Source organism: Sparus aurata, chromosome 1 (assembly GCF_900880675.1).
Source record: "Sparus aurata chromosome 1, fSpaAur1.1, whole genome shotgun sequence".
In the NCBI taxonomy this organism is placed as follows: domain Eukaryota; kingdom Metazoa; phylum Chordata; class Actinopteri; order Spariformes; family Sparidae; genus Sparus; species Sparus aurata.
In genome coordinates, this window is record NC_044187.1 from 7,500,999 (window position 1) to 7,514,116 (window position 13,118).

At 42.3% G+C, this 13,118-nt stretch overlaps 1 protein-coding gene across 2 annotated transcripts in view; it reads right to left on the bottom strand.

Moving 5' to 3' along the window:
• The window catches only part of cacna1ib (calcium voltage-gated channel subunit alpha1 Ib), a 232,969-nt gene that overhangs the window by 76,166 nt on the left and 143,685 nt on the right, over positions 1-13,118 (bottom strand). For both annotated transcript variants that reach the window (XM_030431025.1, XM_030431017.1), the window contains exons 9-12: positions 10,764-11,103; positions 10,277-10,671; positions 3,719-3,870; positions 1,299-1,484 (exon numbers count right to left, since the gene is read on the bottom strand). In XM_030431025.1, coding sequence (XP_030286885.1) covers positions 1,299-1,484; positions 3,719-3,870; positions 10,277-10,671; positions 10,764-11,103 — 1,073 coding nt within the window. The remainder of the gene's footprint in view (positions 1-1,298; positions 1,485-3,718; positions 3,871-10,276; positions 10,672-10,763; positions 11,104-13,118) is intronic.

Here is a 13,118-nt window from a genome sequence, read left to right on the forward strand (position 1 = left end):
CTGGAGGCAATTCATCAGATTACATTGAGCTCCCTCTGGAGCCACGAAAGGCTTTATACTTTTTGTTTTACATGTAGAGTAGTACTCACCAAGACGTGTCTGCACACTTTAATGTGTAAAATTGAGTTACCCTTTGGGGCTTTTCTTTGTCTAAACTGCTTCTTATGGAATCAATTCTGCCTTTGACATGCAGCTCTGTGTGTCATCACTTCTTTCCAAACACTTTCATGCTGGGATAATTGACATAAATGTAAATGTTTGACTGTGACTGAACACTAAAACCTGATTATATAAGATGTCGAATGGCTTTGTTGCCACTGTAAGGTAGCTCACTGAACAATTTGGGAATGGAAGGAGTGTTTCCATGTGCAGTTAATTTCGCAGAATTGATAGATAATAGTTATTCATAATAATACCTTGGAGGATATCCAAGACCCTTTTCACATTGGCAAACTGTGAAAACCATTAGTAGTAAACCCCCCCTCTTGTAATCAGCAGTTACATTGTTAAAGGGGGTGACACTTAAAGAGGAACCCTTACACTCACCACCTCAAAAGTGACACCAACATAAAGAATACAGCCATGTCGTAGTAATAGTCCCTCAGGTACAGAAATAATCCTCAAATAATAATCATCATTTTAAAAAAATACATTAAAATAAGTGCCTGTGCTTGACCTTGTATGTGTCTGAACACACAAAGGGGTTGAGTGTGTATTTCGATAAACTCAGGGACACTTCTTTTTCACATCCCCTTCAAAAACACCAATAACGAGAACTGGCTCGAGTGGAGAGTGAAGCTCAGAGGAAGGGAAACAAAGACGATGAGGAGTGCGCCCATTGATCGCTCTCTGAAAACCCTTTTAGGCCTTCAGAGCACCGCTGTGTCTTGCCTGCGAGCCTTCAGATGTCTGCTTGTTACGTTGCTCCGGTGCTTTAAGTGTTTGCTTGTTAAATTCTGAGCAGATCTTTAAGTGTCTGCTCGTTATTTTGCCCCCAGGGTTAATGGCTGCGAAGAAAACACGGTGACCTTCTTGCACTTCAATGGCAGCTGTTAAGCAGGTGGGCACGCCTTGAAAAAAGAAAAAGGTCATCCCATATAAACACAAATAAATGAAGAGGATGAAACAATGATCTCTCTTTCTCTCAGTCATCTCCCTGAAAAACCAACAGCCGACATAAAAAGAAAGAAAAAAAAAACAAACACTGTTAAAGAATGTGTGATCCGCGTTCAAAAGAAACACCATCAGACACAGATATCCTAATACAGGACATATGTATTCCGTATGTTTAACCTTACCTGAAGATGAAGATGAAGAGCATGAGCAGCATGCAGAACGTGGCCACGTTGTCCATGGTCTTCATGAGGACCACCAGCTGTCTCCTCAGAGCTGGCATGAACCTCACCAGCTTCAGCACCCTCAGCAGCCTGAAGGTCCTCAGCACGGACAAACCGCCGTCGGACTGTCCGACAATCTCACACACACTGAGAGGAGAAATGCATTATACGAAGCGATGTAAGAGAAAAACTACTGTAACCTATCTATGACATTTACATGAAAGTTAATCCAAAGTTCCTGTTTTGCTCCATCACCAAGTGATACAACCATAGAACCACCGAGATTCAAAAGAGGTTCAACTGAGGAAAAAAGTTTAAAACCTGATTAGGAACATTGAAATAATAAATAAAATATCTTTACAGTGTAGCAGGTATTTGGTTAATGAAAAGGTGAACATTGATTCAGTGTTAGGAGACAAAATTCCTTCCCTTGCATGAAAGTCACACACACTTAACAATCCACCATGCCACATATACGGCTCCATATTCAAAGTGCTGGTACTGAATTCTAGGTGCAGATTCGTCCAATGTGAGAATAATTCAAAGATACTGGGCTGCATTTACAGATGTTGATTGCCCACAAGAAGCGAGTTTGACATATTTCTTTTACAGCACCAAGTAACATAAATTAGTTTTCAAATTAGATTTCTTATTGCCTGAGCAGCAAAAGCCTCCGACAGAAGGAACATTTTCAAACTCACTTCCAATTACACTATATGGAATGAAAAGTCTAAGCTTAATCGAAATCACAAGATAATTTGATCTAATCATTTTTGCCAGGCTCCAAGCTATGTTTGTTTGACTCAACACACAGGAATTGATCAGCTAAAAAGAACTATTGACAGTTATGGGTCTATTTAAGATGGTATGATAACTTTTTTTAATTGGTTATAAAACAACAATGGTGGCTCCTCAAGAGGTTGGCACAGATGCTGCTATAACATTATGTGTATCAGAAGTGTTTATTTAATCAGAAGAAGAGCTGATAGCAGCTCTGAAGGCCTTCCTGGCTTCTCTGCTACCAATGACAGTGATCGATGGTTCATCCAATCACCTGCCAAGTATTTTCTGAACAGTTTGTAGCAGTGCCTTCTCAGATGGTTTGGTGTGACAAACCGTCTGTTGGTGTTTAGTTTTAGTGGTTGAATAATGTGTAATCTGTGATAACGCTGCGTGATGAAATGAAAGTAGAATTCTAGTTTGTCCAGCAATTAAGTCCTGAGTGATCTATTACAAAGAGGGAGTGATCACCAGCCTCTCACTGATGAATAATGTGAAGTGCTGGTTTTATTTTGGTTTTAAGCTCATTGCTCACGGCAAAACAGATGGCCATTGAATATGTTCATGATGGACGGCAGTTAGTGATAATGTTCTTCTTTGTTAGTCCATGTAAAAATGAATCATCATGGCTTTAATTCGTATTTGAAGCCCATAGTCCTTGTTTTTCTAGAATACTTAAAGTCTTGGTAAACTCAAGGAATACTTTGTCTTATGTCTTATCTTGCAGTAATAAATGTTACCTCTACTTACGTTTTTGGACATTATAAATCAAGCGCTCGCTTAAATGCTTAATGAGCTACTTAATTGCTGTGTTTTGCTGCAGAAAAACTACAGAAGAGGGATCACAGAAGTTTTATCTGTCTTTTGACTTCTGGTAGGTATTTATCACGAGCGAACAACCCGTCCTTGCTGGGGAACCTGGCTTTAAAGAAATTTGCCCCCTAATGGAGGCACTTTTCAAAGACACTACTCAACACATCAAAATAGTATCAGCTCTGCGTTGGCAAAGATTGGATGGGGGCACTTTTACAGAGCAGCTCTGAATGACCCGCTGAGGACATTCAGATAGATGAAGAGATGGAAATTGGTGGTGGAGCGAGAGATAAGAAGACAGATATAGATATGTTCAATCAATATGTATCTTCTGTGCACATTTGATCTTGTTCGGTTTTAGTCGCTTTGATGTGTATTTGATCTCCGGATTATAATGGGGATCACAGACAAAGGCGCTCAGCCAGATGAATTGGGGGGAAAAACGCGAGCAGATCAAAGGCAGAGCCACTCACCTGAAGCTGCAGGCATACGCAACAAAAGACAAAAACCTGTTTGCTGCCGTCTGACGCTTTGGCATCCAAATACATACAGGTGGTACATTTCAACCAACGCAGAATGCCGATGACAATTTGACAAAGAGTGACATAAATAATTCAACTGCAGGATCTCTTTCCAGAATAGTCTGGCAGACCAAAAAAGTACGCTACCTCCATTTTCACCCGTCAATATTTCAGACACATTATATTTTTGTCCTCCACAAAGCCGTTCGCTCTGTTTTCACCTCAGTCTGCCAAAATTCTGTCTAATCAGGATATTTATATTGTTACCTTATGATGACGATGACTCCATCAAAGACGTTGTAGGGGTTTCTCAGGTAGCTAAAGGAGCCGAACGCCGTGATCTTGAGGATCATCTCCAAAGAGAACATGCTGGTGAAGACGATGTTGCAGATCTCCAGAACATTTGTGAGCTCCTCTGGCTGACAAAAGATAAAAAGAAGAGAAAGACGTTAACCAGACATGAGATAGAAGAAAAGATGAAGCAAAATAAGAAAGAACCTTAAAGAAGAAATATGTGCAAACACACACATAGCTTGAAGGTTCACAAAACACAAACTTTGGCTCCAGATAAAAAGCCATGTTGATATCAAACAGATCTATCATTTGCATGTTGGCAATCATTAAGCTTGACTAGATTAACTCTAAATTAAGACTTGACTCAACTTTAATCTGTAACCTCATTGAGCTAAATTATAGCATTCTGGCATGCTAGTTATCATCCTATGATGGAACCATCCCATGTCCCCATGTTACACTCTTAGCTGACTCTTTGTATAGTATGCTAACACGATCACTGGAAACATGTTATCTAATATTTACAAAGGTGCTATGTTAATGTCACATTTTAGCATTACCATACATTGTTGGAAGGGATTTGGTCATTTGCTTTTAAAGGGAACTTAGCATGATGCAAAGTGTTGGATCAACGAAGGTTGACTTGTTACCAGCAATAGATGAAAGGTGCTGGTGAAACAGATCAACCTACTAAACGGTTGATCAGTTTGCCATACACAGTCACGCTTTTAGGATATGAATGTATCATTTAGACCTGGATACAGTGGTGCTGCTCAGCCCTGCTTCTGATTTCACAGTACAGAAGCTAAAACTTCCCCTGCGACCACCGTTTTATAAGAGCTGTCTGTAAAACTGTTGACAGGACACCTCGAATTGCAAACAAGGTCAAGTATGACTCTGCTTATTATTGTTTTTTTGGTGGTTTCAACGTCGGTGATGTCATCACAATGTAAAGTCTACACTGGGAGGCAGAGCCAGTGGGAGAAACACTACCGTGCATAATCAAAGTTTTTTGCCACATGTACCAGGCGCGCAATTATTATTTGACTGAATAGATGCCATCTCTGGATTTGGTATTCTTATGAATCTATTTTTTTTTTTTTAGCACTAGCGAAGCTAATTGATAGGGATCGAGCAAAAAGTGAAGGCAGAAAAAGTTGAAAGCGGAAGAAACAGAATGAAAGCAGGTGGAAGAAGGAGGAATGAGGAGAAACAGGCTAATGGGACAGAAAATTAAAAGTAGTACAACAAAGAAACGGGGGGAAATAAAATGTGAGCGTGGAAATTATCTGCGGGAACATCGTGGTCCCGGTAGTCATACATCCACAAATAACAAGCAGTCCCAGTAAATCAATCATTAGAGGGAATAATCAACCACACACTGTACACACATGCAGCAGAACTACACAAAAGAAATGAGCAAGCAAAAGGAGACGGCAGATGGTTCAGTCTTGGTTTTTCTCCATTTATCTATATGTGTTATGTCTTTGACTTTCCCTTCACTTTGTGTAGTTATTAGCCATTTTTCTCACCACAGATCGAATGTTGGAAAAGGGCGAGGAGGAGGATCAGAGCTTTCACACACACAGATGCATTAATGTCAGTGAATAACACTCTGAAACTGTATTTGTCGGCTGAAATTTGAGAGGAGTACCGACAGATATACTGACGAGCAGTCGGTACGTTGTTCAAATATCGTCTGCTCTGTGTGTTCACATCCCTACTGTCCGCTCCCTCGCAGCCCAGCAGCGACAGGCAGGCAAACAAAACATGACACGTTCTGTCATCAATTATGGATGCTGCATATGGTGCCATTAAACCAGGTGCAGCAGTTTACTCCTTCCACCCTGGAGGCCAACTGAAAGACACTTTTGGATAGCTCTGATGTTCGTGTACATCCATTTAATTCTGGAAGTTACACCATCGGAGCATTTGTTAATCGACTGTGAGAATGATAAAATTAGCACTTGGACACACTTCCAGTACAGTCTGTGTTAACATGTGAACATTGGCAGGAACTGTTGGATCTATTTTTTTTTTTTTTTGGCTTCAATATAATGTTTTAGTTTATTTTACATGCTGTCAGGTTGTTAATGTGCATCAATGTCCGCCCGCTCAGTTGTCTTCGTTTGAGTTCCTCTCTCTTTCTCTTTCTGTCTGGCTTTGCTCAATAATAGGAAGAACACACACACGCACACACACACACGCAGAGCTAAATTTGGCATGATCACGATTTCCAGTGCATCACTATTCCACAGAGCTCCTCTGTAACTTCGGCGATGGCGCTTCTGACATTTCGCGGCTCCAGAATCGATGAGAACTCAGTGTTTTGCATTTACATGTCCATCTGTGTGCATGTGTGTGTGTGTGTGTGTCTGGTTGTGCTGCTGCATGTATATTTGTGTATGTGTGTGTTTGTTGGTACTAATGAGTGTTTAGCTGTATAAAAACACGGGCTAATGATGCGTGCCCACCAGTGTTGGTAACGATGTGATGGCTGACCGCTGTTTGCAGACCAGCCAAACAGTGTCGGCAGGCCCTGGAGATCCAGTACTGCCATCTCATTACTGCAGACCTGGGAACGGATCTAAAGACCTGTGTTTTCCGGTCAACTGATGTATGGTATATCACAAGAAGACCGGGCATATGATATCACACTGAAGACTTAGAGCTGATCAGAAATGTTAGCCTGAGGACAACATGTATGGTTCCAACAAGTGGAAAAGCAATGGTGCCCAATGTGGAAAGCCAACCTCACAAGGGTAACAAACTCTTTTCCATGCAGCGATAACCCACCTGTCAAGTGTAATTTGGCTGACACTGAATTAGCATTGGCATGGTTTTTAAAATGCAGATGCGGAGATATCACTCTGCCTACCAAGTCCTTCATTACTGTCTGAACAGCACATTTGAAAACAATTAATCAGCAACTGTACAAAACAAGAAGCAGGACATTGTGTTGTTCTCATCTCATTAGAATCAAACGCCACTGATATTCTTGAGGGTAGCTTAAATTGGACACCTTTTCCCTCCCCAGTGTTTCTAGTTGGACACCTGGTCCCAATAAACCCTTTGCCTCTATCAATCAGCCCTGACCCTCCATGTTTCACATTGTTGCCCAGGGGTATTATAAATAGGGATTTTCGTTAGGATAGAGGGGGTTGGGTGGGTGAGGAGCTACATGACCCTGAGAGTTATGAGAACTCAATGTATCATGGTCCTTTTCTTTATAACAAGCATACAGAAATTGCTACTAGTTTGCCGATGGCTCGGGAGATGACTAGCTAGCTAGCTAGCTGAGGTAACATTGTTAAAGCTGATTTGTGCGAGACAGTCCCGCATCGTGACACATTTCATTGTTAGATGAGGGGCAGAGATACAAATTGGAACAGGGATTGAGCCTCTCCATTTTCCTCAGAGTAACAACTACCAGCAACACAGGTAAAAACATGTGTTTATTAATTCCTTTAATATGTAATGGAGACATGAAAGCAGATAAAAATGGTCCAGCCTGACTGGATCGCCAGTAAACCTTCACATTCCTGGAAGATAGTCGGGATCAGACACTCACATGAGTCACGTTTAGAAAAGGCTTTGTGGGATTTTACGGAACGTCAAGACAAAACCAGTTTTGTGTTTCATAATGTGACATTCCTGTGATGATTTCATATTCTGGACAATTTGATCAACTTTCTGCAACAAGCTCAACCTCTTGAACCTCTCTAGTTCTGCAATGCTTTTAGCACCTGATGCACAGTGAGACTGAGCCCCGTTAGTGCCACACCTTTTCACCTGACTGATGTAACATTCCCGTGATAGTTAACAATCCAAAGGCACTGCTGTAATATGGTGCATAAATTTCAATAATGTGGTGATGGAAATCATAACAAACCCGAGTTTCTCCCTGTGGCAGTGCTATAAACAGTGATATACACTCATTTGTGTTCGCTTCAGAGGAAACAAAAGAGGTTCTTATCAAACCTCTTTTGATAAGAGCCTTTTCTTATGTCTGGTTAAAGCAGACAAAGCCATCTCAATAAGGCTTTTCCCACTGGTTAATGATTAATGAATAATTCTCAGGTAGGGTTGGGAGGTAACATATAACCACAACATATATTTTAGATGCAAGGCTGCAGTAACAGTCGAGTCAAATCCTTGTGTATTGCTTTTGCTTTCCACTCTAACTGTTTTATGTGGATTAATTTGTCTTCTGCCGTTCCCAATTATGATTCTGCTTTTGAATTCTCTAACCTACTTTTGCTCCTGATTACCAAATTGCTGCTGTGGTTTCTATTTGTACGCGACAGCCATTCCTAAAAAACTAAAGTACGTAGGTGTTGAATATTTTGACTGCAACCACGGTTGCCCCCACAACATCAATACACTAATTTCCTTCTGTTTTTAATCGTGACATTTTGGCAGAGAACGCCAATCGTTTAGCAGTGTTGTTTGATCTCCATCCATCCCTGTCAAATCTCCAAAGTGCCCATCACGCTGTTGCATTATTAATTCCCAAACAGCTGTTGAAGTCTCTGAAGTGTTTTTCTCATTCCAGCGATCCATCCTGTTCGATGGGAGATGTAGCCTTGCATTTTCAACTGATACACATGGTGCCACTGTGGCATCTAATGTCCCTCCCAAGACACTCTGAGTGCTCTGACAACTGCACCCCAAGAACAATGATCATAACCGTGTTGTGGAGAGCAGTTTGAGTTGCTCTTGGCACAAGAATGCAGAGAAAGTCTGTTGTGAAGTTGCTTTGTTCTAGTTGTAGTTCAATATTGACAACATGTGTCTTTAAAAAATGTGCTGGGTACATCCCAAAAAAAAAAACATCTAACACTCTTTCACCAAAAAACAGGTTTGCTTTGGAACGATCCACACTTTTCAAATGATGTGTGGTTGCCTGTCAAAGTGCCTGCTGGCCTAAATCACATACTGCTACAGGCCAGGAACTTAAAAAAAGCATTTGGCTGGGAATTTTCCTACACAGGTTATCTGTTGCTCCCACACCACAGGTGTAGCGGGACAGGTGGAAGCGCCTATCTACTGGATGAGGATCAGAGAGATGAGACACATTAAGCCTCTGGTACCGCTGTTCAAACAGAGGGAGGCTTGACTCCGGTTCGCTAAACTGACGTTGGAAACCACAGACATACACCAGCTCGCTATTTCCTTTCCCATTAAAAGGAGCAGAGTCTCTGTCTGCCTCTCTAGTTCAGTCTCTCTCTATTTTTAGCCGCCCCCGAGATGAGAGACGACCCACCACTGCGGCGGTGGCAGGCGTGAGTGGGCGATGGTATAGCAAGAGCGAAAAAATATTGATAGAAAGACAAAGAGTGTGCAAAGCAGGGCGACAGGGAACAGGGGGGAAAAAAAATAAGCTGAAGTTAAAGCATGAAGCATCATTTTGGCTTTGGCTCTGGGATCTGGGAGAGTGTTATCTCAACCCAGGGTGTGATGATGTTTTGGTGGCTGTATCTACATCCTGCTGACTAACCTGAGTGCAGGCATGTCTGCCGTGTTTGCTCGAGACTCATATTATATAGGCATTATAAAGGCAGAGGGAGGGAAAGACATGTAAGGAAGAGGGATGGATGTGCAGGAGGAAGAACATTTTGTTTACATTGCGGAGGAGTGTGGACATTGAGTGACAGGAAGTGACACTGGAAGAGACTGCGGCTTATCTGCATGGTTGTCTGTTCAGTCTAAACCGACTGTAGATGGAGGGAGAGGCTGCAGCTCGTCCACAGCAGTTGGCACACGTTTACATTCTTAGCTTGCTTAGCGCATGCTGAACGGGGAGCGACAAGCAAAGATAAACATGCAAAGTTGAATAATACAACTGCAATATATTCAGTCCAACATCTTCACTAATGAATGGATCTTTCCTCCAAGCAAAGTCTAATTGTTTTCTTGTTGTTTGTGTCTCTAAAAATTAAAGAAGCCAAGAATGTTTCTAACTGGGTTTCATTATTTATGTGTTTTTTCTCTCAGTGGCCTGAGGAGTTGTTGATAGATTTACATCACATGACTGATAACTGATCAAACTACACACCTGTAAAGTTTCATGACTACACTCTACGTGGGTGGGAGGTTATCATTTTCGACAAAATCTGGTCGGACAGACAGACGAGGTGTACTGTTTCACACTGACCTGTGAATTAAAAAAGAAGCGAGGCGGAAACTGGGGAGCACCTTTTGACTTCCTACCTCGGCAGTTCTTCAAAATCATTGACAAAAATCAGTCCACAAACAGACAGTTGCTGTAGCTGAGTGGGTCATCCAGTGATCGGAAGGTCACTGGTTCGATTCCCCTGGCTACAGCAGCATCCTTACTTTGAGCGCTACAAGAGTACGAGTCCATTTACAGACATACATACCTACGTGGCAGAATACTGTAAATCGCCTCCATTTGGGGTTTGGGTATACAAAAGAACATCTCGAGAATCATAATTTGCCATGACGACACACACAGACAAAGAAAAGACTTTGAACACAGTTATTCAACATGAGGAGACGTGACTGTACCTGCTCGTGGTGCTCGATGCCCATACTGATGGTGTTGATCAGGATGGCGATCATGATGCCTCTGTTGAAGTACTTGCTCTCCACGATTCCCCACAGCTTCATCCTCGTGTTGTGCCACAGCTCCCTGCAACTGATCTTGGGACTACATCCCCCATGTCTCCCTGCCCCATTCTGGCCTTTCTTTCCATTCTCCTGATTTCCAGAATGAACCCCCTCCCTGTCCGTTTCCTCCACAGCTCCCTCCTCTGCCTCATCATTCGCACTGCGAACCGGTCCCACTCCATCGTTGAGCGACAGGGCAGCGGCACACTGAGGGCAACCGTGGGTGGCAGAGGCCGCGGTGAGGGCCATGGGTGACGCGTGGTCGGGTCTATTATGGTGAGGACAGGGTGCACCTGAAATGGTGCCAACGGAAGATGTCAAAGGGTCAGTGTGTAAAGCATTCACCCTCATCATGTTGTCTGAATCGTTCAATGCAGTTACATACCGTGCCTCCTGACTGCTCTCCTCTGACGACCTTCCCTTCCATTGGCCTTCCTCTCCCTGCCTTCTCCTCCTCCTCTACCTCTTCCGACGCCACGGAAGCCCCGGGGTTTCCCCCGCAAGGTGTTGAAAAAGGCAATGGTTTGCCTCCTGGCCTTGCGGAGGACGTGGCAGACGAGCTGGAAGAGTTCCTCGTAGCAGTCCCCGGGTTCACTGGCCAGAGTGGAGGAGGACGAACACTGAGCTCGCTGCTCTTGCATGAGCTGGTGCTCCCTCTGCTTGGTCTCTGAGAATTGGGTGGCGATCACCACGAGGCACAGGTTGATCATGAAGAAGGAACCCACCTGGGAGGATGAGAGTCATGTGTGAACATACCGTTTTTAAGACCCAGCTGCTTGTGATCCCACCAAGAATTAACTGGAAAAAATCAAAATGTGAAATGGTTTTCTGTGCTACATTTGTAAATACTGGCACGAAACAGTCTGAAAGCTGTTAGCTAATCGGAGCTACGAGCGGTCAGTTTCTGCCAGCTCACAGCAAGATGGCTTGAGGCCAGTGGAGTTAAGCTGTTGCTACCTCACGACTGTTAGCCCACTTGGCTGGACAAGTCCAAACATAACACATTGTACAATATGGTTGCAAACAAAGCTGTTGTGTTTTCAGTGAGTAATGAGCTGTATCTCCTATAACACCTTTACTTCCTTGATGCTACTGTATTTAAATCTCTGAACACTTTTTTTTCTTTCCTGAGCATGGTCAAGGTAAGATTGAAGTATACTCATGAAACCTCATGTGATTTAATGTTTTATCCCAAAGGCCTGTAGGATTTTTCTCTTCTAACACTGAAAGCTGACATACTATAACCTAGGCTAACGCCTGTATTCCTTCCTGCTATAGAGCTACAAAGTAGAGGAAGCTATTTGGAGCAGCCCTGGTTCAGAGTTAAGAATCTGATTCATGTTCTCCTCAGTGGGGAGGTCACATGACTCAATGTTGGAGCACTTACACAGACTGCATGGACATGAAACACCAAGTTGAATCATCAGAACAAAAGACGAACTGTGATACAAAGTGACGTTATGAATCAGCTGTGTGCATCTCAGAAAATAAATATCTAATCATCCAGCTTAAAATGTCATCACACAGGCTGCTAATAAAACACTTGTGACATGACTGACATTACAATCTGCAGCTACCATCAGATAACTTGTCAATTCTGGATCAATTTTGGATGAATTTTGGCAACAAAAGCTGTGTGTTTTATCCAAAACAAGAAGACGTGTTTGGAACAGCTACAGATCCAAGTTGCAACTCCGACAGACTTATTCTTTACAGCAAGGGAAGCCAAGGCTCATGGATGTGATAGAATTCATACTCATTGGCAAAATCAAACATTAAGAAAACACATTTTTCTTAGAATAGACATTAAAATCCAAATGAAGTTCATAACTAAAGCGTATAGAATCACGCCCCTGTTTCTAGGGCCTCGATATTTCTCACACAAAGTATGAGAAAACAGTACTTTCAAACATTTGAAGTCACAACGAATCAATTAGTTCTCATTTACAAATCATTTTTATGTTTCTTTGGTTTCTGGACCGGCCACACAACCTTTCTTACCATTGTACTTACCACCAAAACCCCCAACACAGTCTGATTTGTAGCCACAGTTCCAAACGTACAATATAGAAACATTTGGGTATTTTTCTGTTGTAAACCCAAGCTGTCGGTCTGAGTTGTGTGCATGCGTAATTGGCAACAGAAACAGCCTTTTACTCAAGTCTCCAGGTTAGACATCTACAGTAGTCATGTGTAAATTGGGGGCAAAAGGGGGCTGTATGGAGCTAACACAGTGTATTTAGGGCCAGCCGGACCTCCCTTTGTGCAACTGCTGATAGTGTGACAGCACTGTGAAGACGCTTTTGTTCAAGCATCCTTTTAAAAAAAAAGGGTGATTGTCAAACTTTCACAGTAGCATTGCAGAAACTGATGCGTTTATTGTGAAGGGTGCATTAATATTTATATCTGTATGACAGACTCCAAACATGGTGGCAACTCCATGTTGTATAACTATTCGGAGGGACTTGTGTCAGGAAAAGACAACTGAAACTTGGCATTGAGCCTGGGTGTCCTTCATTAATAATCAAAGAGTTGTAAGCAAAAGAAAGAATTGCGATACTTCAGAATACAAGTGCAAAGACGATACAAGTCGAGGAGGGAAAAGGTCTCTACTTTTTACTCTCTGCATCATTCATCATCTTTCTATTCCAGGTTAAAGGCCAACTTGATTTTTATTGCAGCTATTGCTTAAACTTTTATCAAAATATAAACATAAATAGGTTTTATTAGTAATACGCGT